Source organism: Daldinia caldariorum, assembly GCF_022478825.1.
Source record: "Daldinia caldariorum strain CBS 122874 unplaced genomic scaffold F4812scaffold_19, whole genome shotgun sequence".
Taxonomy (NCBI): Eukaryota; Fungi; Ascomycota; class Sordariomycetes; order Xylariales; family Hypoxylaceae; genus Daldinia; species Daldinia caldariorum.
In genome coordinates this window covers 1-24,568 of record NW_025953055.1, presented here as the reverse complement: position 1 = coordinate 24,568, position 24,568 = coordinate 1, and the positions used below count along the sequence as shown (strand labels likewise).

Below are 24,568 nucleotides of genomic sequence, written 5' to 3'. Positions count from 1 at the left end.
TGTAGCATGTTGGTAATTTATATCAACCCTTACCCCTGAGTAAGGGGCCGGGGGGGGGGGCGACGGGTGCCATTCATGAGCCACGTGGCTGACACTCTGTCACGTGGCTCTCCCATGATCGAGTGATGAGTGTTCGTTGTAGAGAAAAAAAACGCCCATCTTTTTGTTTTACATGGACAATGCACACATCATCTGACACTTCCTTATATTAACACAATATCAACAAGCTAGCTTCGAAGAGGTAGGCAATAAACCCCGCTAATATACTCAGTATATTTCATTGCCTAAAAATGCCTAGCCTCCTTAGGGAATAATATAATACTAACCCGACGAATATGGCCACAATTATAGGTCATCTATATGCGAGGGCACAACAAGGTAATTTAGGTACATTTGAATGATACTGGTATGGCCTCCGTCCCTTATTCAGCAAGGACGTTGAATGGAATAAATGGTATCTAGCGTAGAAGCGACAAAAACTCTCTGCTCGATAAGACACTATTATGAAACCTCGACTCTCTTCTCACAAAGTTTATACCCCATCGTAGACCCGTGACACGTAAGCATCGCTCAACTTTCCCCCAACCCATCCAACCCCCGCCAAAAATAGCCTCCGCCACCGCCAAAGTACCTATGATATTCCCCTTGCGCTGGGAGAAGGAGCTGGAGAAAGTAGTCGTCACCCATGATAGTCGTGAGCAGCGTTGATGGACTGTGCTGCCGCTTAAGCAAACTTAACCTCATTGAATAGACTTGCCCGGACCTGAACTAGACTCGCTAACTCTAATAAGAATTGTTGGTATATGATGATATTTGTGAGGATATGTGAGACCGAAGCTGTCTTTACTTCGAGTGGTGTCTCAGGTGGTGTCGGAGCAATCGACTGATTCGCGGCCTCGCTCTCACTGTCGCTATGTTGGTCTTCTGTGTTGTCTGGTTTCCCTTCGTCCTCGCCTCCTTGTTCTCGATCAGCATCCGTTGAGATATCGGTATTCTTCCGCTCGAAGTCTAATGGGATCGGCTCGATCTTCTGTGCCGGTAAGCTTACTTGCCGGGCAAGTATTCCTTGGTCGACAGCTGCGAATGCGGCGGCTTGGTTAACTACGGCGCCGTCTTTACCGGAATGCTGACTTCCGGGCGAGAGTGATCGTGCCACTCCGCTCTTAGACGGATCGTCATAGTTCAGAGGAAATTCTTTAGGTGGAGGCATCGGCTTAGGAGTTGGTGAGACAACTCCGTACCCTCCCGATGTTCCTGATCCCGTGCTCGACCCCCGAATTGTCTCTTTCCGTCCACGGGGGCTTCCTGTCCGGCCTGGACTTCCAAATTCAGACAGTATTCTTTGCGCGAATCCTTCCAGTGCACTGGGTCGCTGCGGTGATGTTGCGCGGGACCCATCCTGACTTGCTTGATCTGGTATAGAGGCTCCCGTGGTAGATGCTGGCAAAAAACCTGGGTTCGGTACAATGGCGTCAGCCGTTTGGAAAGCCTCACGACGTTGCTGTAAAAGTTCCTCGAATCGAGGTACCGAGCTTCGGAAGTAATCAACTTGATCAGCCAGTGTTTCTAGAACAGTGAAAATACGTGGCAAGCTCGACAACTGCCATACCGGCCGACGACGACACTTGGTAATCGCTTGCAACTTCTCGGTCTCGGCAAATAAAGCGGATTCGGGATCCAAGTGGAGAGATATAGATTCATCCGTTTCGCCTTCGTATGAATATCTCCTTGGATGTCGCATAAGCCATCCCTCGACAGATATATATCCGCATACCGCCAAATCGAGTATTGTCTCCGTAGCTGAAAGGTTCATCTCGACAGGATTAATGAAAAATGATTCGAGGATGTCTAAGATACTGTTCCAAAGAGGATCTTCTGCGCTCAACGTATGTGGCGGAACATCTCCGGGCGCACCAGGTAAAGAGTCGGGAATTATTGGCAGCTTAGTGTTGGTTGTGGGAAGGTTCGGAGTGACTAGTTTGAGGGAGCATGGGTGACCTTCTACACGTGCCATGCTATCTTTCAGGATGTTCTCGTATATCTCGTTGAAATTGTCTTGTCCTCCAACAGACCCAGCAAGAGTGGTGAGAAACTCAACCTCTTGTTCATGAGCACCCACCGTCCTGCGAGAGGTATTGGTATCAATGCCTTCTGTGTGAAGAAGAGTCGTCGTCGCGTATCGGTGATGCCGCTTGAGTATCGCCGCCACGAGCTGAAGCGTAACACACACGGTTTGCTGGTTCCGAGACTTCAAACATGAACGAATTAAATCGACTAGATTAAATAGCAGAGGCGTATAGCTAGATTCAACTTTAGTAGCCATCATAGTGGCGAGATCCATAGACTTCCGCTTTCGTGCGGCGCTCACCGACGGCTCAGCGTCGGCCGGGGCGGATGCCTCCGCATCGGGAAGAGCCAGTAGGTAGTGAAGGATGAGGTTGATCATATCAGGATGATCTAAAGCTTCGAGTATACGTCGAAGATAGGTTAAGACGGCTACTGACGAGCCTCCATCCACATCGGAAGATTCCAAAAGGGAAGGGTACCTTTGTACAAATTAGATTTAAGATAATCCAAAGTTGCAGTTGAACGTTTAACTTACAGCAATTGTTGTAGGAAAATGACTTGGAAATGTTCGAGGAGAGTCGACTTGACTTCCCCCGATCGGCAGTGGTTGAGTACATCCTGCCAGAAGAGGAGGTGGGAAAGAAACGTCTCCAGATGCAGCTGAAAATCCGGGCTGCAAGAACTAACAATTTCGAAGGTCGATGTGGGATGTTGATAATCAGACAAAGCAAGGACCGGAGGAAGATTTTCTGGGGGATGGTCGATAACCAGCTTCCGGCTCAGTTGACTATATAACGCTCCAAGCCCGGTGGCCATCAGCGTCGATAGGTCACTCTCCACAATCCATTGTTCCAGAGCAACGGAGGATGAAGCAGCTTCGATTATGTATAATAGACCAGTCCGGGCGAAGTCACCGATTTTCCCTTCATGATGGATATAATCCATCAATAGATAGAAAAGAGGGAAGTCCTGCTTCTGAATTCTGCCGGCGAATTTCTCCCTTTGATCTTTGGCCTTCTCTTCATTTGCATGGCTCTCGGGACGGGATTTGAACCAGGCGGAGAGGATACGAGGTTCAAGACGAATTTTAGTGGTGATATTAAATGCCAACTCGACAACTTTCACTTCAGTATCGGGTCCTAGTCGAATGCTGTTGACGCCAGTGATACGGACCAGAAGGTTAGTCAAGCTCGCGGAAAACGTGTCACTCTCAACGAAAGCTTCCTCCTCACTCTCGATCAGAGTAGCAAAAAATAATACAGCCTCCTTAATAATCCACTCATTATACGACGAAGTAGCTATCTTGGCGATGGGAACGTAGATCTGTTTAGTAGCGGAGAAGGATACACAAGGATGAGGTAACGGTCGTCGGGATTCGTCGGCGAGTATATTGGTGAGCCCCTGGAGGCGGAGTTCGATGTTCTCGGCGGCATCTTCGTCTCGAGCTATATTGGAACAGTTACGCCATATTTGCTGGTGAACGAATTAGTGACCGAGGATCGCCGAGGGGGATAGAGGTTAAGACTCACTAGTAGTTGACCGTATTCCTTCTCGAAACGTTGTCGACGTCGTATAGGATCCCGTGCAGCATCCTTGCTGGAACTGCCCGAAGACAAGCGGGTGTTTGCTATGAGGCGCGACCACTAGAGAGCTGCTATTAGTTATTTTTCGGTCGCAAGAGAAAAAAAAAAAAAGTAGAAATAGTTTCTAGAAGAATAGGAATAATTGGAATCATCCGGATGTGGAGAATGGAGAGAGGTGGACTTACAAAGTCCATAGCGTCTTGAGAGGCATTTCTCTCAATTCTCAAAATATGTCGGGTGTCGAAAGAAGTTGTAACAAGTATTATCAGCTTAGTACCTAAGGTATTGAGGCATTGAATCTTTAGCTTAAAGGCTTAAAGCTGTTCCTAATCTACTTTGGTACATAAGTGGTCGCATAAACGTCCCCTTTGAAATCCGGTGCCCGAGCTGTTTCCTAATGATTAGGCTAGCCGGGGTAGCCCTTGCTACTTGTTACCTAAGCAGCCTAAGGGTTAAACTGTGACCGGTACGGGTGAGGCTTGATCGTGTCCAGCGTGTGTGGCTTCACTTTACTTATCAAACAATACAGATCCGAGGTAGCTAGGCCTAAGGTAAACTCGGTAAGCAGCCCCACCATGACTACCCCAATTTTCATGTGCCTTGGCCCTTAGGTACCATAAGGTACGGGATACAATGCGCATTGTATTCTGCACATTTTCTCTTTTCATCACTTTATCCACTACCTCCCATCATCCATCCCGACTCACTTCAAGTCGACAACCTCCCAATCCCGTACCGGATTCCCTTATCTCCCCCGTCTTAGCAGCAATATAATCCCACTAATAAGAAACCTTTATTATCAGCGGCTAGTCGCATTACGCATATGCATCGTGCCTTAAACCCCAAGATGCTATAGGAGATCCGAGCTCGAAGGAGCTTCTAAAGTAGTAGATTTCAAGCATCTAGAGCTCTCTATCAAGTTGCAGCAAGTGCAGCAAGTGCAGCGAGACATCCCCCGATAGCTTGCGGGGACCACTCGCATGGCAAGCATGCAAGGTTACCTGCATAAGCTCGGGTCTTCATTCAATCTGAAGCTCGTGGTTCGTCTGTTGTTCTACCGGACCAGCCGCAATGGTACCACTGCCATCACCCCTGAAAGAATGATTGGGGCTGAGCAATCCTCTACTAGCGAATCACCATTTTAATCCCTTATGATTCAAGGTCGGTATTCTTTAAACGGCAAGGCATACCCGCTGATAAACACACCAGCTTCGATAGCCTCCATTGGCCTGGAGCAAGTCGGAACGGATGCTGTAGGTTTAGATTCATTATAGTGACACACATTTAACAAAATACGATGGCCTCTTGTCATTTCTTATTCATTTGTTCAACCTTTTTCCGATCGAGTTGTTACTCACTTCCTAGCGTTGTGTTTCGTGCTTCGTATCTTAGCTTCTACCTACGGTGGCTTTCAAGATCTATCAGTTACCTCTCTTCGATCAGCTCTCTTATTGGTCTTTTGGAAATATAGGAATATTTTTTACGTACATATTGTGAAGATACCTAGAGCTGTGGAAGTGAGTCATTATGGGGTTTTTCACTCGATCCAAGAAGAAACCAACTTTGGAGAGCTCACCATCCAGCGGTGATCAGTCCGTACCACCAAATCCGTCTCAAGTTCCCCAACCGCAATGGCATCCAAACGACAGGCAATATGCTACTCCAGCACCAAGACAACCTGCTGGTTATTTAGTCCCTCCACCACCATTACCACCGCCGCCCTGTTGGAGTACTATGTTACCTTCTGGACCAGCCTCTCCCCCTCAGTACCAAAATCAACAGCAGTATCTCCCTATCGTCGTAAACCAACACTACTACTTGAGTCCTTCTGCGCCTCATCAACCAGCAGTAAAACCATACCCTCATAGCAATGGAGCCTGCACCGTTCGCAAACTCAAGCTCAGCTCGACAGCAAATCTAGCAGATCAAGTATTTCCAGGAAACATGGGCCAACAGATACTAAACGACGGCCTCCCAAGATGGCATGCCTATGGTACGCAGGTGCTCAATCAAAGCGCTGCGATGTATGACCAAATATGTAGCAGCTTCAACGACGTGATGACATTGATTGATCGGGATAAGTACATCGGGAATGAGAATGATCTATTTACATATCAATCCCATCCAGTGCCTCCATCCTCAACCGAGGTGCGTCAACAAACCGTCGTACACAAGGGGCCCGCAAAAAAAGCAAAGAAGGGGACTTCAAAGGATGCACCAAAAGGACAAACGAACGCGATAACATCGTCACTCGCTTCTCGGGGCTACTTTGCCAAGGTGGAACTATATGCAAACTCAAAGTTGTCCTCAAACTTGACTCCTCTCCGTTTGTATGTAATGTAGTGCAGTCTTGATATTATACAAGTACTAATATTCAGCAGACATATACCAACATATCCTCTGGTCTGTCTGGCGGCACAGTACTCCGAAAGAGTATATGAAAATCCACGTGGGGCAGAACGAGACGCCCACTTCGACGCCGATTGGAGAACCGGAGCTAAGGCTATGCGGATCAAGTCGGTTCCAATGGATCATATGGAAACTATCGTGTTCGCTATTCGAGGAACAGCTACTTTTATGGACTGGTCCGTCAATCTGAATACCGCACCAACAGCACCTAAAGGATTCCTAGTAAGTAGTCATGGACATAGCAAGCTTAGTTTTCTATATTAATAAGTTCCAGGATGACCCAAACAACTTCTGCCACGCAGGATTCTTATCGGTTGCTCGAAAGATGATCCCTCCAGTAGCTGCGAGGCTCCGTCATCTATTAGAAGAAGACCCACGGCGATGTTCATATTCTCTTCTAATCACCGGCCACTCTGCTGGAGGTGCTGTCGCATCCCTTCTATATGCACATATGCTTTCGACGTCGAAAGCTGCGTCTTCGGAGCTTAACAGCCTCACGGGTTGCTTTAAAAGAGTACATTGTATTACGTTCGGCACGCCCCCAGTCTCGCTATTCCCATTACAAAAACCATCCGGTTCCGAATTTAAAAAGTCTGTATTCCTAACTTTCGTTAACGAAGGTGACCCTGTCGCGAGGGCCGATAAAGCCTACGTGAAAAGCCTTCTTGAACTTTTGGTTGCTCCAGCTCCAGTCGAGGTCAAGGAAACTGGCAAGCATCCTCCGCCGTCAAAGGGCTCATCCTCGAAACATGGCAAGACGCATGGAAACGGGTCTGATACGTCTCTTATTTCGAAGACATCCAAGGCTTCTGCGAAATCCGGCCGTTCTTCGTCACATGCGTCTCCGAAACTAAACAAACCGAAAGCCCCAGGGCCGATATGGAACGTCCCACCAAGTACTCTAAGTAACGCGGGGCAAATTGTTGTTTTGAGGTCAGGAAATCCAAGCGCAAAAGCTAAACGAGTGAAGACGGTCGAAGAACGGCTAAAGGAGGGTGTTGTCGCACAGGTTGCGACTGATGAGCAGCTAAGAGGTCTTATTTGGGGCGATCCTGTCTGCCACGTTATGAAGCTATATATCGGCCGTGTCGAATTACTTGCAGTTGAGGCTGTCACTGCAAGGGGGTATTGAAGGCCTAAAAGGCATGGAAGGGTATGGATTACGTTTGACCAAGAAGTAACTGGGAACTAATGACGTTAACGATGCATTACGATATATTTACTTTGGCGTTGGAAATGATACCATTTTTGGATAGTTACGCGTTTCAGTTATACCAAAACAAGGTCTTGGAGGATTGGATTCTGCGTGGAGTATGCGTTTACCCAATTCCAAGACAAGCAGCTCTGCGAGCATTGTTATTTAAAGTACATGAAAAGGGGTAGGAAGGGTGGGTGTTGTGGGACGGGTAGAGATAAGAGGTAGGCGTGTAAAGAGACGGTGAGGTAAGAAGATGGAAAGATTTTGAAAGACTAGAAAAAGTCACAAGGCAATCACGAGGAGAGGACCAGATATAACGAGCGACTGAAGTTGGATTTACTAAATCACTGAAGGCAGGCTACTAATACAATTGGCACTCTCCCCAACATTATGGTCCCACATATCTCATTCCCCCAAATGCTATGCCAGTGATATAAGTCGTATTGAATCGAGGCTGGCGTTTACAGGAGGCTGCCAAGGGCAACACAAGGAAGACCGACGTTGACAAGGCCATCGCCCTGAAAGGTCAGCACAGAATATACAAGTAGAGGGAGTTAGAGAGCTTACCTGTTCCAGGCCAGAATCCTGGCAGCAAGCGGGGGTCTGCTTGCACTGAGTGTTAAGAAGATCCGCAAGACCAATGACTATGAAGTAGGTTAGTGGCGAACATGAGAAAGGAGGCAGCTCTCACGAGGAACTTACCAGCAGCAACGTTCAGCTTAGAGCAGCCCTCGAACAGGCCAAGCTCTCCAGATTCCAAAGCACCCTCAAGGAGACCGGCAAGGAGACCCTCGGCGGTGTTGATGGCATCGCCGGACTGGTCAACCTTGTCACAGCAGCTAAGGTCGAGGTCAGAGCCACAGGTGTCGCCGGCCTGGCCGACAGTGACATCACCAGGGACGGGAGGGATGCGGTTGGTGGGGCGGCCGCCGAGCTGGGGAGCAGCGAGGGCGCCGAGGGCGAAGGCAAGAGCGGTAACGAGGGTAAACTGCATCTTGACTGATTTGGGATATGCGTCGTCGAGGGTCGATTATTAAAATATGAAAACTAAAAGGAGCGAAAATGCTTAACGAAACAAGCGTTGCTGATGAGAATATGTAAACGAGTGTGAGTGTTGCAAGAGAGTGCAGTTTTTTTTTGTGCTTTTGATACTGGTGATGAGGGAGAAGATTTTGCTTGAGAAGCGGTCGTCAACCGGACTTATATATCGAAAAGCTGGCCGCGTGTTCCACGTATTCCGAACTATTTCTTTTTTTTGCCCTTCAGCGCTATCTAGTGGTCGAGCGTCAATTATTGATGCTCCCCGTCCTGTAGAGGAATGGTCTACAATGACGATCGGCGGGTTTTGGACACTCTTGAGAATGGCTTGTCTCATACTGCCAGCGCTACTGTACGCCACCAAGGGGAATTGTCCGCCCAACATGATCGAGCATTAGACTGCGAATGATCTCCGGCCACGATGAGCCGCAACAATCCTCGACTTGTCAATAGACCGCCATTAAGAGTCAGCCTAGGATATAGTTAGGTAATGGTGGAAATTGACGTGCATTACCGAGGATGCTTACCTTGGCATTCTACCAATATACTACTGCCAAGGCTAGGATGCTGGGCACCTTGAGATTGATTTGAAGCTGATCAATAGCAGGAAAACGGTGAGGTACACATCAGGCCTTGAGTTCGACTCGAGCGTTTTTGTTTCGGTTGTTCACCGTGCTTCTCTGTATGCGAGCCAACGGCTTGCTTCCCCCCTGAGATGGTAAAGTCTTGCCAGTTATTGTTCCACAGCATAACCCTCTTCACAGGGCCGATGGTGAGGGATAACAGTAATCAGTCGCCCTTCAATCTGTTCAGACCCAAGATTCCTATTCTTAAGAATGATTACTCCCCTTGCTACCTTCATACACCTTAGAATTGCTAATTTCATGAATAGGGGGTTCACACTAATTCTGAACTGACTACTCCAATGACTCAAATTCGGGAGTTGCACACCCTGCCTTACCGCTCTACACGTTCGAGAGAATGTATACGTAATTCCAGTGTCTTTCATCCATGCAAAACCTATGCCGGCTCTTCGGCATCGACTTAGTAGGTATGTATTAACTGAACCATTTGCACGCTATCACCTCGTGACAAACGCTCTCTTAGGGGAATCTTTCAACTGCTGAGACCTCGGAAGGGATAAACTCTCATTTTCTACATATAAGGCGAGGTTTAGCTCTATTCCATTTTCCTCATGCATCTCCTTCGAAAACTATTGCAAGTGTCAGTACCAAGATGCTACCCATGTCAATGGTAGATGTTGCGCAGGAAAGATGCAGCACCTGTTACCGCCACCTAGGCGTAACATGTGGCTTATTCGGCATCTAACCGATGATGCAGGCAGTGGATGCATCTTGGCAAACCGCTAAGGGAAGCCTTTGACAGTGTCCATGGATCCCTACCTCTTATTCCAACTACTAACATCATTAAGCTCGTCCGCCATTGCACACTTTGCATATCATGTTATATATCCCCCACACACAGCTCTTATTGGTAGGTATTAAGTTCTAACACGCTCATACCACTCCACATTTGGAGCTTAGCCCATGTCCTACGTTCGTGTAAAACGGAATACTCGACATATTACCTACCTGTATGAAATGAAACATCTTTCAGGGGATTGCAACTTGATACGTGGCATTGGAAGCTCTGTGCAAAAGTAGCACGAACTTTGCACCCTCTCTTAGGCCTCCGAGTTCCATCATGTCATGTCTTAGTCTATTTACGAGAGCTTCGTACGAAGTAAAAAGAGACATTTTGAGGCGAATTGATGACCGCTTGGGTCAACCCTGGCTCTTCGATCGATATTATTCTAAAGCTCGTACGTTCTTCCCGCTCACGAGCACGTATCCAGCAGACCGAGTCTCGGCCGATTAAAATGTGCCGTCAGCAACTATACGCGCGAAGCAGTCCCGTCCGGCCAATGGATTCAAGCCGAATGCGTAGGTCCAAGCGCATATTAATTATACCTAACTCAATCACGGTTCGGAAGTTTCTGTGTCTAAAGGGCAAATTCTGCGGTTGACAGCATCCCTTTCTCCCGCGAGCCGAAAGGTCTATATTAATGCCCAAGTGCTCATCAGGTCTGACCCCGATCCACACAACGTGCTACTTTACTACTGATGCCAATACCGCCTACCAGGTAGCAAGATTGGTATATGTGTTAAATTGTATACGCTCGTAATAGCTCGCTACCAGGTCCCCTCGCGAGCGGCCTCGTCTATCACAGTATATGTACGTTTTGACGCGTTCCGCTTTTTCTGTGACTTGTCGGACGGCATCGGGGACTTGCATGTTCAGTAGCTGCAAGGCACGTAAAATTACCTTGGAAGCATATTCCCCTCATTGTTGATCTCTACGTAGGTACCTATTCGATAAACATGTAAAAATCCCTACAGTGTATCTCTGGTTCAGCAAGCATCATCTCCGCGTCAGTAAGTACAACAGTAGTGACAACAGTAGCTAGACCGCAAGCATGATTTTAAATCCTTACCTAAGGTATTGACAACATATGTGAGCTGACCCTCCAAGCCATAATCTTGTATAAGCCTAGTTGCGCAACGGGTCTTTGCATGTAACTTAGCTCGAAATCTTGTATGAAAATATGCCGGGATTTGATGGAGGTCGTGTTAAACAAGATCCCGTCCCCATCGCCGGTAGCCTATACCATCCATTCGAGAAGCTACCTGTAAATCCAAACGAAATCTCCCAGGTGTAGACAGGCAAACCATGTGCCAATCAAACTTAATCGATCCGTTTGCTAGTACTCCCCGGGACGACATTCCTTGGATAGCTTGGAGGTAGTCAGCCGTTATATCGCGAGCTAGCTGCCGGCTTCTTCCCGGAGCACAACCACGTTGCACACGGAAAACGGGTTCTAATCATAGCCTCCAACACTGAAAGACGGCGAATAACCTGTTCTCGCTATTAGGAAACGTGCGTGTAAGACATATAGCCATGAGGACTGCCCAATAGTCTAATTCGAGCGACATCATCGCCCTGTTATCCGCAGATTGTCTTAAAGTGATAATAATTCTGACGACGTCGTTGAGCTTTGCGCTACTATGGCTGCCAACTGTTTTCGGCCCATTCAATATGGAATCACCGATGATCCCAGCAGAGAACCAAGTTATGAAGCATGTTCCGTCGGGATGTCGCATGGATCTAAGGCTGTTCTGATGTGTACAAACGTAGACGCGCATATCCCCTTGAAAGCGCTCAGCCTTCTATGCTATCATAATACGTCGAACAACATGTGTCTTCGTAGACAAAGTTATGTAATGGGGACTTGGAGTATAGGTACCTACGTAGGTCTATAAAGAGGAGGGATTTCTCGAGATAAATATGTTTTTACGTTCTATCTAGCTAGAATCTTCGCGCTAGATACTCGGGGCTTTCACACTCATTTTGCTCGTCTACTATCTTGAAGATTTCCCATCATGCGCCCTTTCACTCGCTTAGCCTTCTTGGGCCTTGGGTACGCACTTCATGACAAGGACTTTGTGATGAATACTAACGTATGACTAGGGCTTCCTTTATCAACGGTCTCCCTCAGAAGCCTGAGGCGGAAACCGTTACAACCACAGTTACGGTTTGTGGAAGTAATTGTGCTTCTACTGTGACTGTATTTGCTGGTTGTTCCGAGACTTCGACTTTGCCGTGGTCTTCGACAGACACCCTTGGAACTTCGTCTACGGCTCCTTTTGGATCTTCATCTTTCTCTACGTCTTATGCTACTATTTCGACGACTACTGTCGATACGACTTTAACTAGAACGTCAAGCATTACTGCTACTTTTACCCAGTCGGGGAATGTCTCTCATAGCTCTGTTATCCCGACATACTCTTCGGTCTTCTCTAATACTACTATTGCATCTGTTACAAGCTCAACAGCAAATACTGTATCCGAGACGCCAAGTAGCACATGGTAAGGGAAAGGCTTGACATTGATCAACTTCAGCAATTATATAGGAGTACACTTACTAACAGATCATAGCACCGACGAGTCTTCAACTGACCTAGGCCCTTCCGATACAAGCATATCAGCGTCCATTCCTGCAGCCAGCACATCATACTCTGTGACAAATAGTCACAATGTATCTACATCCAAGACAACAGTCATATTGCCAACTGAAACCCACTTGACCAGTTCAGTCGTATTTACTAGTTATTCGTCAGAAGTAAGTACATCGTCAGGAGCATTACTGAATACGACATATCCAGCCAGTTCTGGGCCATCTTCCACGGAATCTACAACTACCTCTACGGTCATCGTCCCACTACCTTGGACCATAACAGAATCCTCCGCCCCCGGAACTTCTAGCACGGCCCCGTATAGCACGACTAGTGCCAGTTATTCTAGCGCAAGTCTGATCTCTTCTGGCATATCATCCTCAGTTGCCAGTTCAAATTACAGCACAGGCTCCTGGACTTGGTCTCACCGCTATACAACCTCTTCCCATCCGTCCCTGAGTACACAGACTGGTAGTCTTCCCGTCACAACACAAACGTCTAGTTCTCCATCTACGACTGGCTCGGTGTTCCCAACATCTTCCACATCGGGATTCATAGGTAACGGAACGACCAGCTCTACATATATCTCATCGTCTGGCACTATTGGGACGGAGACAATATCCTATTATACACCTGGGAATTCGTTCTCGTGGGGATCAACCGTTATAGTGGGCTCTTTGACTAATTCCGAGACTTTTCCTACTATATTCCCAAGTGTCTCTAGTATCTCCTCCAGTCCTGTCACAGGTACCTCGTCAACCGCTGCGGTGACAAACTCTTCCCCGGCTTCATCGGGTTCATTTAGCAGCGCGTCTTATTCGACGTCTAGCGCAAGAAGCAGCTCCAACATCGAGGGTACGACCACGTCTAGCAATGCTCAATTATCAAGTGAGACTACCTTCACCGAGACAGCTCTAAGTCCAAGTTCAAGCGTTGCCGAATCTACTACTTGCATTCAGGAACAAACCTACGGAGGCGGCTACACTTATATTTGCTACACCATCTCTGCAGCATCGCCTACTCCAACTGAGAGCACGGGCGACACTAGCGCAGTCACAGGTTCAATTACTACTCCTGGCTCTTCAGGAAATGTATATCCTTCTAGTTCCTCAGGCGAGTTTTTCAACACGTCAAGCCAGCCAGCGCCTGTACCTCTAAGTTCTATCTCCATTTCCATTTCCACTACCGAAAGCACGGACGCCGCGACAGCCACCGCGTCTTCGGGGGGCAGTCTGGAGACTTTCCCCACCATCTCCTCGGTCCCCGGCTACCCGACGCTCCCCAGCAGCACAACTGATACGGTGCTCGTGACGCCCCTTCCCCCTTCTCCCAGCTCAACGTACTCTACCACCGGCAGCACAGACGCCGCGACCGGGACCGGGACCTCGACCTCGTCTCTCCCGCTGAGCACATGCATATCCGGCGGGTACGGCGGCGGCGAGATCTGCTTCCCGCTCGGGACGATGGAGCCCGGGGTCACGATCGGCAGCGGCGGGACGTCTTCCGCCGACGCGGTGACGGGACCGTCGTCAGTTCCCACGACGCTTGTCACGCAGCCCCAGTCTACTACTTCGACGGCCGTTGGAGCGTACCCGACTCCCTCCACACCTGGAAAATATGAAAGCGACGAGACTGCTATTGACGAGAGTAAGGAAAACGAACAGAATGAGGATGAGGAGGATGAGGAGGATGAGGAGGATGCTTGGACCTGGTGGGGCGGTCGCAAGACCCGCGCTGGAGAGGGCAGAAGCGTCGATCGCTTGCGCCGCGGATGGCGCATGGTCTAAACCTACCTCCTGCCTACCTACCACCTCCTAGCTATGGTAATTTGATTGCTATCCCATAGCTACGTTATCCCTAAGGGGGGAGAAAAGGATAAGGGAGAGCGTAGCGTCGTATAAAAAAAGGGAGAGAGAAAACATCGCATGCATAGGTACTTTACTTCTCGTCGCTCATTTGTTTTTTTCCCTTCTTGGATCATGGTTACAACTTTTTTTTTTTCGCTTCTACATACTCTAGAAAAGGGGAGGGGGAGAGCTGTTATTTACCCACCTAGGTACCTGGTATTTATGATGTGGAGACTTGGGGAACAGAGAGAGAGAAGATGATGGGTTTGTCTTAATCGAGATGCCGGGGGGGAGGGGGAAGGGGGTGGATGATGATATTCGATAAAGCACGAGATCTTGCTCGCGCTTACGATGCCTGTCTGTCTATTGAAAAATACCTACTAAGATACGCTACATAACACACAAGGTTTCTTAATACATGTGCTTGAAAATAACGAGAAGTATACCGATTACTGCTGTGAACTCTCTGACTCGTTAAGCTTTTCCTAATGTATGAGTCGTAAGTTGTAGCGCATCTAGATGATAAGACTATTCCTTTCTTGGATGCCATTTTGGCTTATTACATTTGCAAGAGTAAGATAGCGAGCGCTTCACAGAAAATAGTCGGAGATGATCTTCATTCCTTCACTCGGTTCTTTGAGATGGCGGCCAGTGGTGAAGAAAATGTTGTAGAGACCTCATGTTTTTTTTTCCTTTGCTTTTTTATTTAGGCAGCCGGCCATTGGTGTACTACCTGAATGAGGATGTGCGTGTGAACAAATCATGTACGATCCAAGTGGATGATGGATAATCTCTCCAAGAGAATCAATCTTGTGTAAATCGTAAGTCGTAGCTGTCTCGTAGAAATATAGATATTAGTTGCCTTATTTTTTGTTTCATTTTTTTTCTTTCTCTTTCTTTCTCTTATGGAAACCTATGTCCGAGAGGATTTTTGCACAGGGCTGATTTCGTGTCATGTCAAGTCATGTTGTTGGCGAGGGAGAAAGCCTACCTTTAGGTAAGTACCTAGGTACCTTAGGTATAGGTACGCACCTCCAGCGCAGCGCAGCCCTTCGTTGGTGTCCCCCCGTGTCGCTTGAAACGCCCCTGGCAGATGATCCACATTTACACCGGAACAGGATAAGCTCTTATCCTGTCCTATGCATGTATTGTAAATTGCGGCTGCCTCGGAGCTCTCATTCGTGGCCGCGTGGTACATTCTCTTATCGATTGGCTGCAGCCCTGACGATCCACCTTCTTATTAATTTGTCGTACAGCATCAGACAGATCATATTCACCGGGGCGTACGAAGTACTTGGTGCTTAATTCTCATATCTGAGCACTCGAGTACAAAAAGAGGTGCTCCATGAAATGAAATAAGCGCCTCGGCATCTAATCTAACGTAAGTTGGTACCTGAAGAATTACACCTAACAGGGAATATTTTCATCTTCATTTTTTCCTTTTCCTTTCTTTGTCCTAGGTAACATTTTTTTTTTCCTTATTCGGGACTTGTTGTCCAGTCCACAGAGTTGAGGCAGAGAAGGAGTGCGGAGATGCGAGGGAACAAGGATTTATAATTGGGTGAGCGGGAAGACAGGGATCATTGAGCTCGACATTTGTGTGGAGGAGTATTTTCCCTCGAAATTTGTATGAGAAGCGCTTTGATTGGGCAGAATATGGGTCTGGACCTGGTCTAGTTCAATGTTAGTTCAATGTTCTGTCCCCAGCAATACCCAGCAATACCTACCGACCCCCCGTCTGGATCGATCGTCACTGTCACGGAACAACTCCTCTTGGCGGAGAGCACCTGCAAGTTGCAGCCTGCAACTGCTTCGCCTGTCGCCTGTCGCCTGTGCCTGTATTGTACTTGCGGTAGCGGCAGTAGCGTTAGAAAAGCGAAGAAGGCGTGAAGGCGTGAAGCAAAAGGTGGGAAAGGATGAAAAATTCACGGCAGTGGCAGTAACGCAAACGGGCTAATCATTAATCGCTTGTCCCCATTTCTAATGCGATGCCATGCTTCCATGCTGCTATGCTGCTGCCATGGAAAGTAGGTACGATACCCACTGTCTTTAGTGCGCATTCTCATTGGGCGTTTACCTAAGGTACAATACTGAAGTACAATACAATCCATACAATTCTGTATGCTTGAAGAAGTCATCGTCATCGCATCGGTCCTCACCTGCTCTTTCGTTCGTCTTCGCTCGACTCTCGACCCTTCCAACTTCGGAGTCCTGCACCCTTCTCTTTACTTGTCGTCTCTCTTGCCTACCCCCTTTCACTTTTTATTTTTATTTTTTTTTTTTTGATTTCTTCGTCGTTTCCTTTCCCGTCCCACCTTTTCCTTATTCAATTTTCATCCCATTCCCTTGGTCCTAATTTTATTTTTATTTTTTTCATCTTGCATCGTATCAAGGTGTAGTTTTCGCATCTACCCGAACCGTCGCATTTAGTAGTCATATAAAATCATCTACCATCACCAAACTCGGACCCAACTTCGAATGTATCGCCAGCTATGATTTAGACTAGACTTTCGACCCAATCGGTTCAGATTGCTACAAAACTGACTGACTGTGTCTCCTCTGAACTATCCTTGTTGCAGCCTGCATCCCCCAAAGCAGTCTTCCCATCGATGCGCATATCCTTTGCGACAAAGAACTACCGTAGACAAATACATATCTACCGTAGCCTTTAACCTAAATATTTTGGCCGCCCACGTCACGAGAACAGGATTCACCGTAACTAACAGAAACTGCGGTGGACTCTCTTCAGCTCTCACCGGGAAATATCGCAATATCTTGTTCAGATTCACTTATCTATTTGTAACCGAACTTTCCTCTTCTTTTTTTTTTCCTCCGCTGTCGAACCCCAAGGCGTCAGCCTCTTGTCTTACCCCCCGCCACGTTGCACCCAAATCTACGATGAGTTAGGAACATAAGACAAGTATTAGATCAGGTACCGGTCCAGCGCAGAAGGAAGTGTGTAAGTTAGAAAAAGGAACGAGAGAGTCTGGGTGTTTGTGAATGACGGACCGAGCAATTGAATATCGAAAAACATGGCATCTAACGGGTTCCATGCAACTGTCCTCCACCGCGTAGACGACGATGTCCAAAGCGACGACGGGAGATATGGCAATTCGGGTGGCGTTACTCCTAAATCGCAGCTAGGATCACAGTCGAGACCAAGAATAGGGTCTAGCAATAATAGCAGTACCAGTACGAGGATGACATATTCGGATACGCTGGGACCACGTTTCTCCAATTCCACCAATTCTATCGGCAAAACGAACGCGGATGACCTGAACCTTGACGCCAATACTAATTCTAATTCTATTACCCACGCAGCCGTAGCGCAAGTACCAACCCACGCACACGCACACGCACACGCAAATAACGCCGCTCGCGGCCACGGCCACACCCAAACCCACAATGGGAACACTGGTGCCGATTCAAGCAGCAGTATCAGCAGCAACAAGAGGAATAGCACTTCTCCGACCGCTACGGCGACGAAACCACTAGATTTTCATCAGCCCGCCGCCACAACCACAATAATCATAACCAACAATCATAATCCCACCACCAACACCAATACCACTTCTTCCTCATTCCTCCTTTCTCCATCGCCAAAAAACAACTTGTCCGTCGCATCTATCACGACGCCTGCATCACCTACATCGAGATCGACGACGCGACCGCCACCCATTACAACCACATCCCTCGCGCATCCCTATAGCAACGCGTCGCATCAATTGTCAACTTCTTCGTCGGCACTGCTGGCGTCATCGTCTTCCTTACCTCCTCTGGCTCCTCCGCCGGGAGCCTTAAGTTCAATTATGGCATCATCGTCTGCGATGTCATCTACAAATGGTGCAAGTGCATCGCCGCTACAGCCTCCTAAAACCTCCGGCCACCTCTCGCCGCCCGATTACCATCAACCATCCAGAGAGAAGGTGCCAGGGAGTTTTTACGACCCGCTTACCGATACAACCAGGGAGAGGAGAGTTTCCGATAACTGGTCTAAGCAGGTAAGCTTTAAGTAAATCTTCTAACATTTGCACACTGCAATATCCGAAAACAACTTTGGAGCTTTTTTCTTTTTCTTTCTTTCTTAAGCATCTTACATGAGGGCCCAACGTGTCTAACATATTTCAACGTCACAAAATCGTGAAACAAATGAGATTTTTTTTTTCCTGGGCAACTCAGACTTTATCCTATATTCATTCCAAAGTACCCAAGTTTGCTTAGTGCCAGTGCGAGTATCCCATCATAGTTTCTTCGGTATTCGCCCCGGGACAAGGAACATCGTCAATCAATTTTTTTTTTCCTTTCATTGCAACCAATCCGCCATTAGGAACCATCAACTTTTCCCTCAACTAACTTTGGCCACTTCCAGCGATCTGACCCATATGATTTCCTGCAGTCCAAAACCGAATCCAACCAATATTACAATGGTTACGGCTCGCCTTCGCCTGTGAATGCAAAATATCCACGAAGTCCGCATTCTCACTCGCACCCCAAAAACGACGGTCGTCCGACCAGCCCTTCCAACAAAGCCCTTAATTTAGGATCTCCCCCCTCGCGTCACAACCGCACTGCGCTGGATTCCATCACTTCTACCAATCGCAACACCTCCACACCAGCACCCTCATTGCCATCATTATTAAACCCGGAACCAACTTCATCATCAAATGTACGTGACTAGTGGCACTGCTTGACTTTTATCTAATACTAGTATATCGATAATAATAATAATAATGATTGCTAACTTTTCTTTCCTTAGACTCCCAGCCGTGCAGCTGAGTTGATGTCCTTCTCCAATATCCTTTCTAGTGCCGAGCCTCTTCCGAAACCCCGGGCTCCCATCATGGCAGAACTCAAAGAAAAGCCAGCTCGCAAGAGCAAGGCACGCGAGTCGACCCTAAAGGACTCTGAAGGAAGTTCCAGAAAAGATTCGCGTCGCGCGTCTGCGAACCACGCGAAAGACACCCCTTCAAGAGCTCCTAAAAGGCAGGCTAATGGCCAGGTCAAGCCGAGAACCCTCTCAGCCGACAAGGAAAAAAAGATTCAGAGCTTACTTGATCAGCTCGATGCCGAGATGGAAGATGTCGATCTGTCCGAGCTCGAAGCCGAAGAGGAGTTCTTTCATGGACGCCTAAAGAAACGAAGGTTAGATATTGAGAATATGGAATATGAAGACCACGTTGCTCGAAGAAAGGACTTGGCTTCCTCGCTTTCGATGAAGTTGAATGAACATGCGAACTACGGCAGGCGTCGATACGACTCACTCCATTACGATGATGCCCTACAGGAAGTCCGGGAACGTGAAATTTACGCCGAGAAGGAGCGCAAAAAGGACATGCAGCGTAAGAGGCGCAGAGAAAAGTCCATGCAAGTCACTATCGAGCAGAAGGAGGCGGCGTTGGCGAAAGCCCTTGCTGCCGAAGACGATGCCGAGCGAGCGAAATGGTTACGTGACGCGGAGCGCGCAAACAAAAAGGCCCAGCAAACGAAGCTAATCCTGCAAAAGGGTATAAAGGGCCCGGCGCGAAACTTGGCACCGCTTGAGTTAAATCTTGAAGGTGGCACGATGTCGACTTTCCAAGCGACTGATCTCGAGGCAGGCACCAAGAGCAAGGGCAAGGGCCGTAGTGGCAACCGTCCGAAGAAGTCCAAGGAGCAGAAACAAGCCGAGAAGGATTCAGCCATTGCTGCCCAAGCTGCATTGGACGCGGGTGAAGAGTTGCCAACTAGAGAAGAGACCAAGATCCGCATAAAGTTAAGCAAGTCTTCGTCCAAGGAGCCCAAGGAGAAGGAGAAGGAAGCCAAGGACACCCCGGCTAAGGAATCAAAAGAGAAGGAAAAGTCTGTGGAAGAACCTCCGCTCAATCCTCTCGAGACCAAGTTCCAGTCCAAGGGCTACAATCAGATCTATGACCAGATCTGGCGCGATCTTGCACGCAAGGATGTCCCAAAGACATTCAAGTTGGCAAGCGATTCCTACAGCACGAAGGCGTCAAATCTTAAAAAGACGGCCATCTTGGCTTCGAAAGAGGCTAGACGTTGGCAACTTCGTACCAATAAAGGTACCAAAGACCTCCAAGCTCGTGCTAAGCGTTGTATGCGTGATATGATGAGCTTCTGGAAGCGTAACGAACGCGAAGAGCGCGATCTTCGAAAGGCAGCAGAGCGTCAGGAACTCGAGAATGCTCGCAAGGAGGAAGCCGACCGCGAAGCCGCCCGTCAAAAGAGGAAGCTTAACTTCTTGATCTCTCAGACCGAGTTATACTCACACTTCATCGGCAAGAAGATCAAGACGGACGAAGTCGAGCGTAGTACCGATAACCCGGATATCGCACCGGATGCTGGTGCCGCTGCCAAACCCTCCGACGTTGATGTTGCGGAGCCATCAGGCCCTATCGGCAAGAAGGTTACAGACTTTAAGAACCTAAACTTTGACGCTGAGGACGAAGAGACCCTGAGACAAGCGGCTATGGCGAATGCTCAGAATGCTATTGCGGAAGCCCAGGCGAAGGCCCGAAGCTTCAACAAGCCTGATAATGACATGGACGAAGACGGCGAGATGAATTTCCAGAACCCGACTGGCCTTGGGGATGTGACGGTCGAGCAGCCAAAGTTGTTGAACTGTCAACTCAAGGAGTACCAGCTAAAGGGTTTGAACTGGCTTGCCAACCTCTACGAACAAGGTATCAACGGCATTTTGGCAGACGAAATGGGTCTCGGCAAAACTGTCCAGTCTATTTCCGTCATGGCGTACCTCGCCGAGGTTCACGATATCTGGGGTCCGTATCTCGTAGTTGCGCCTGCCTCTACTTTGCACAACTGGCAGCAGGAGATAGCCAAGTTCGTTCCCGAATTCAAGGTGCTCCCGTACTGGGGTACTGCTGGCGACCGAAAAGTGCTTCGCAAGTTCTGGGATCGAAAGCACAACACGTACCGCAGAGATGCGCCTTTCCATGTCCTGGTCACGTCGTACCAGCTGGTTGTCTCAGACGTTTCATACTTCCAGAAGATGCGCTGGCAATATATGATCCTCGATGAAGCGCAAGCTATCAAGAGCTCACAGAGCTCTCGTTGGAAGTGTTTGCTTGGGTTCCACTGTCGCAACCGATTACTCCTTACCGGTACCCCTATCCAGAACAATATGCAAGAACTTTGGGCACTACTACATTTCATCATGCCTTCCTTGTTCGACTCGCACGATGAATTCAGCGAATGGTTTTCCAAGGATATCGAATCGCACGCTCAGAGCAATACAACGCTAAACGAGGACCAGCTTAGGCGGCTGCATTTGATCCTCAAGCCATTTATGTTGCGCCGAGTCAAGAAGCACGTGCAAAAGGAACTTGGCGACAAGATTGAGCTCGACGTTTTCTGTGAGCTTACTTATCGACAGCGTGCTTATTATAGGAACCTGCGAAACCAAATTAGTATCATGGATCTGATAGAGAAGGCAACGCTCGGAGACGATCAAGATTCAGGCACGTTGATGAATCTTGTCATGCAGTTCAGAAAAGTTTGTAACCATCCTGACTTGTTCGAGCGTGCCGATACGACAAGCCCGTTCTTCACTGGTTACTTCGCCGAAACCGCTTCGTTTGTTCGTGAAGGCAATAACGTTTCAGTCGGCTATTCGACTCGCAACCTCATTGACTACCAGCTACCGCGCCTTGTATGGACTGAAGGTGGCCGGTTGTATAAAGCCGGGAAAGATAACGAGAAGGCTGGCTTCAGGAACAGATACCTAAACCATCTCATGAATATCTGGACGCCAGAAAACATACGTGAAAGCACATCTGGTAATGACGGGTTCTCATTCCTTCGATTTGCCGACGCCAGCCCGGCAGAAGTTTATAAAGCCAGCCACCAAGATGTATTTTCGCGAGCTGCCGATCTTATCCGGAAGAACAATCGACTTGGTCGCATGAATGTCATCTACGATGAGCCTGGTGAGGAGAACTATACTCCTGCCCACGCCCTATTCCAAATCACGGCGCGTTCGGATCGTAAACCTCTGGCGGAGATCACGAGCGGAGGTGTGCTAGACAGTCTTATGAATGTCTCTCGCACAACATGGCGAGATTTGGGTCTCGGTCGACTTGAGCAAGCAGCCTTGCCCGGTGCTTCCGCTCCGCCTATCCAAGTTTCATGCGAAGGTGCCCGAGCTCCCGTCGCTGAGCGCGAGGATACGCTATTTAATATGAGGATGCGGAAGATCCTCTATGGGCCTAACCAGCCGGAAGAAAAGGCGCTTGTTTTGCAGAATGTCCCAGTCGAACAATACCCGCCACCCGCGATGTTTCCTCAACCCGATAGTGAAAAGCGGAAGTTTACGAATATCACCGTCCCCAGCATGCATCGTTTCGTGACCGACAGTGGAAAGCTTGCCAAGTTAGACCAGTTATTGTTCAAGCTAAAGGAGGAAGGCCACCGCGTGCTACTATACTTCCAAATGACGAGGATGATTGACCTCATGGAAGAGTACCTTACCTACCGTAACTATAAATATTGCCGTCTAGACGGCTCCACTAAGTTGGAGGATCGTCGCGATACTGTTCACGATTTCCAGACGCGTCCCGAAATCTTCGTCTTCTTGTTGTCGACCCGTGCTGGTGGTCTTGGTATCAATCTTACATCTGCTGACACAGTTATCTTCTACGATAGCGATTGGAATCCTACAATTGACTCGCAAGCTATGGATCGCGCACATCGTCTTGGGCAGACCAAACAAGTCACTGTTTACCGTCTCATCACGCGCGGGACTATTGAAGAACGCATCCGGAAGCGCGCGATGCAGAAAGAAGAAGTGCAACGAGTTGTCATCCAGGGTGGCGGTGCTCGGGGCGTCGATTTCAGCGGACGTCGTCCAGCTGAGAATCGCAACCGCGATATTGCTATGTGGCTTGCCGACGACGAGCAGGCTCAACTTATCGAGCAACGCGAGAAGGAGCTTCTCGAAAGCGGCGAGCTGGAGAAAGCACCGAAGAAACGGGGCGGCAACAAACGAAAGCGGGAAGCGGTTAGTTTGGATGAAATGTATCATGAAGGTAAGTCAAGCCTACTACACTATACCACCCGAGTCGGTGTAAGTAAATGCCTATGCTAACTTTATTCTCGCAGGCGAGGGTCATTTCGATGACGGTAATAAACCCTCTGGTACCGCTACCCCCGTCGAGGCCGGAGATTCAAAGGCCGCAAAGAAGCGGAAAGGGGGTAGCAAGAAGGCCAAGACAACCAAGCAGCGACTTGCCATTGCCGACGGCGAGATCGATATTTAATCCTTTATCTCGATTCATGGATTGACCTATGAGACCGAGAGCAATGCTTCCCGAGACAGAAGGTAGGGCCTAGGGCCTTGTACAAAATGAGAGGAGTGATACGGCGTTACGTGGATATCAATTTTACACGTAGGGTAGGCTCTTGGCGGGGACGAATACATACACAGATTCATAGAGCTTTAGCTAATCGTCATTTTCGCAAGGAGAAAAAAAGGGGGGGAGGTGGCCTAAAAATCGACGTTACTAGGAGGCTAGACTTTGCACTCCCCAAACATATTATCATTTCCTTTTCTTTTTCTCATGGACAAAAAAGGCCCATCGATGTATCGTTGTAGGATTATGATTAGAAGGGCGGCCCTCATGGAATCTACCATTACGCATGCCCACTTGGTGAAGTGATGAGCTGAAATGGCAATAATAAATGCGGTACTTGAATGCTTGCTTGTGCGATGCCTGATGCCTGAGTGAAACGTTTAAGAAATAATTTACTCTATGCCTAGATGCTTATCGAAATCCCAATGTTTTAACTATAAGCATGTTGTCCATTTTTACTCATCATATTGTTTAGTATGATGAATTTTATTTCCAAAATAAAAAAAAATAAAAAAAGAAAAAGAAATGACCACCCTGGGGCTCGAACCCAGAATCTCCTGATAACTAATCAAGCGTGTTTGAATTCGCGCTCGGTCGTAGTCAGACGCCTTACCATTGGGCCAAGCGGCCTTTAGTGTTGATTGGCAATTAGTTTGCTACTAGCTATCATATATGTATCTAGGTATGTGTGTGTGTGTATTTTTGTGTGTACGCAAGTTTAGTTGGAAGCGAGGGGGGGGGAGGGGAAAAACGAAATGGAATGGTGTGAAAATAGCGCGTTTCTTTTTTTTTTGCGTTAACTAAGTTTTTTTTTTTTTTTTTTAACTGTGGTGGTGGTTACGTAAAGCAGTGGGTATTAGTTACGGAGTACCTACTGAGTTTTGCTGGGAGGAGGGAGTCCACTCTTGAGAAAACGGTTACGAATGGTACGGTACATAGAATAGCGTTTTTTTTAAAATAAAATAAAATAAAATAAAATAAAATAAAATAAAATAAAATAAAATAAAATAAAATAAAATAAAATAAAATAAAATAAAATAAAATAAAA

At 47.9% G+C, this 24,568-nt stretch overlaps 5 protein-coding genes and 1 non-coding gene across 6 annotated transcripts; 3 read left to right on the top strand and 3 right to left on the bottom strand.

Annotated features, from left to right (window-relative positions):
- Positions 1-227: 227 nt before the first annotated feature.
- F4812DRAFT_442149 (Retinoic acid induced 16-like protein-domain-containing protein) lies at positions 228-4,112 on the bottom strand. The gene is made up of 4 exons (XM_047935290.1): positions 3,836-4,112; positions 3,597-3,710; positions 2,603-3,540; positions 228-2,546 (listed from the first exon to the last, which is right to left on the bottom strand). Exons 1-4 carry the CDS (start codon positions 3,842-3,844, stop codon positions 725-727), a joined length of 2,883 nt encoding a protein of 960 aa, XP_047786773.1. The 5' UTR covers positions 3,845-4,112; the 3' UTR covers positions 228-724.
- A 735-nt stretch (positions 4,113-4,847) lies between these two features.
- Positions 4,848-7,655, top strand: F4812DRAFT_442147 (alpha/beta-hydrolase). The gene is made up of 3 exons (XM_047935289.1): positions 4,848-5,980; positions 6,032-6,281; positions 6,334-7,655. The coding sequence occupies exons 1-3, from the start codon at positions 5,178-5,180 to the stop codon at positions 7,189-7,191; spliced, it is 1,911 nt and encodes a 636-aa protein (XP_047786772.1). The 5' UTR covers positions 4,848-5,177; the 3' UTR covers positions 7,192-7,655.
- On the bottom strand, positions 7,455-8,288 carry F4812DRAFT_155481 (uncharacterized protein). The gene is made up of 3 exons (XM_047929760.1): positions 7,960-8,288; positions 7,825-7,901; positions 7,455-7,775 (listed from the first exon to the last, which is right to left on the bottom strand). Exons 1-3 carry the CDS (start codon positions 8,249-8,251, stop codon positions 7,719-7,721), a joined length of 426 nt encoding a protein of 141 aa, XP_047786771.1. The 5' UTR covers positions 8,252-8,288; the 3' UTR covers positions 7,455-7,718.
- A 3,447-nt stretch (positions 8,289-11,735) lies between these two features.
- F4812DRAFT_467037 (uncharacterized protein) lies at positions 11,736-14,298 on the top strand (the record flags this gene model as incomplete). The annotated part of the gene is made up of 3 exons (XM_047938600.1): positions 11,736-11,773; positions 11,824-12,222; positions 12,292-14,298. The coding sequence occupies 3 exons, from the start codon at positions 11,736-11,738 to the stop codon at positions 14,093-14,095; spliced, it is 2,241 nt and encodes a 746-aa protein (XP_047786770.1). The 3' UTR covers positions 14,096-14,298.
- A 2,445-nt stretch (positions 14,299-16,743) lies between these two features.
- Positions 16,744-23,482, top strand: F4812DRAFT_155433 (SNF2 family N-terminal domain-containing protein). Its single transcript, XM_047929759.1, has 4 exons — positions 16,744-18,156; positions 18,525-18,821; positions 18,912-23,196; positions 23,270-23,482. Exons 1-4 carry the CDS (start codon positions 17,188-17,190, stop codon positions 23,425-23,427), a joined length of 5,709 nt encoding a protein of 1,902 aa, XP_047786769.1. The 5' UTR covers positions 16,744-17,187; the 3' UTR covers positions 23,428-23,482.
- Positions 23,483-24,046: 564 nt separating this feature from the next.
- On the bottom strand, positions 24,047-24,150 carry F4812DRAFT_t136. The gene has a single exon. It is a non-coding gene; the product is annotated as a tRNA-Arg (tRNA).
- Between the last annotated feature and the right edge of the window lie 418 nt (positions 24,151-24,568).

What these genes read in the sequence shown, in the direction of transcription:
- F4812DRAFT_155481 (XM_047929760.1), bottom strand. Translation starts at nt 8,251, where the DNA reads ATGCAGTTTACCCTCGTTACCGCTCTTGCCTTCGCCCTCGGCGCCCTC. An exon ending in TAAGCTGAACGTTGCTGCTG is followed by an intron (nt 7,902 to 7,959) that starts GTAAGTTCCTCG and finishes CCTACTTCATAG; the next exon opens with TCATTGGTCTTGCGGATCTT. An exon ending in AGGATTCTGGCCTGGAACAG is followed by an intron (nt 7,776 to 7,824) that starts GTAAGCTCTCTA and finishes CTGACCTTTCAG; the next exon opens with GGCGATGGCCTTGTCAACGT.
- F4812DRAFT_442147 (XM_047935289.1), top strand. Translation starts at nt 5,178, where the DNA reads ATGGGGTTTTTCACTCGATCCAAGAAGAAACCAACTTTGGAGAGCTCA. An exon ending in AACTTGACTCCTCTCCGTTT is followed by an intron (nt 5,981 to 6,031) that starts GTATGTAATGTA and finishes AATATTCAGCAG; the next exon opens with ACATATACCAACATATCCTC. An exon ending in CAGCACCTAAAGGATTCCTA is followed by an intron (nt 6,282 to 6,333) that starts GTAAGTAGTCAT and finishes AATAAGTTCCAG; the next exon opens with GATGACCCAAACAACTTCTG.
- F4812DRAFT_442149 (XM_047935290.1), bottom strand. An exon ending in AGGAATACGGTCAACTACTA is followed by an intron (nt 3,541 to 3,596) that starts GTGAGTCTTAAC and finishes TTCGTTCACCAG; the next exon opens with CAAATATGGCGTAACTGTTC. An exon ending in ATTTTCCTACAACAATTGCT is followed by an intron (nt 2,547 to 2,602) that starts GTAAGTTAAACG and finishes ATTTGTACAAAG; the next exon opens with GTACCCTTCCCTTTTGGAAT.
- F4812DRAFT_155433 (XM_047929759.1), top strand. Translation starts at nt 17,188, where the DNA reads ATGGCATCTAACGGGTTCCATGCAACTGTCCTCCACCGCGTAGACGAC. An exon ending in AACCAACTTCATCATCAAAT is followed by an intron (nt 18,822 to 18,911) that starts GTACGTGACTAG and finishes TTCTTTCCTTAG; the next exon opens with ACTCCCAGCCGTGCAGCTGA. An exon ending in GGATGAAATGTATCATGAAG is followed by an intron (nt 23,197 to 23,269) that starts GTAAGTCAAGCC and finishes TTATTCTCGCAG; the next exon opens with GCGAGGGTCATTTCGATGAC.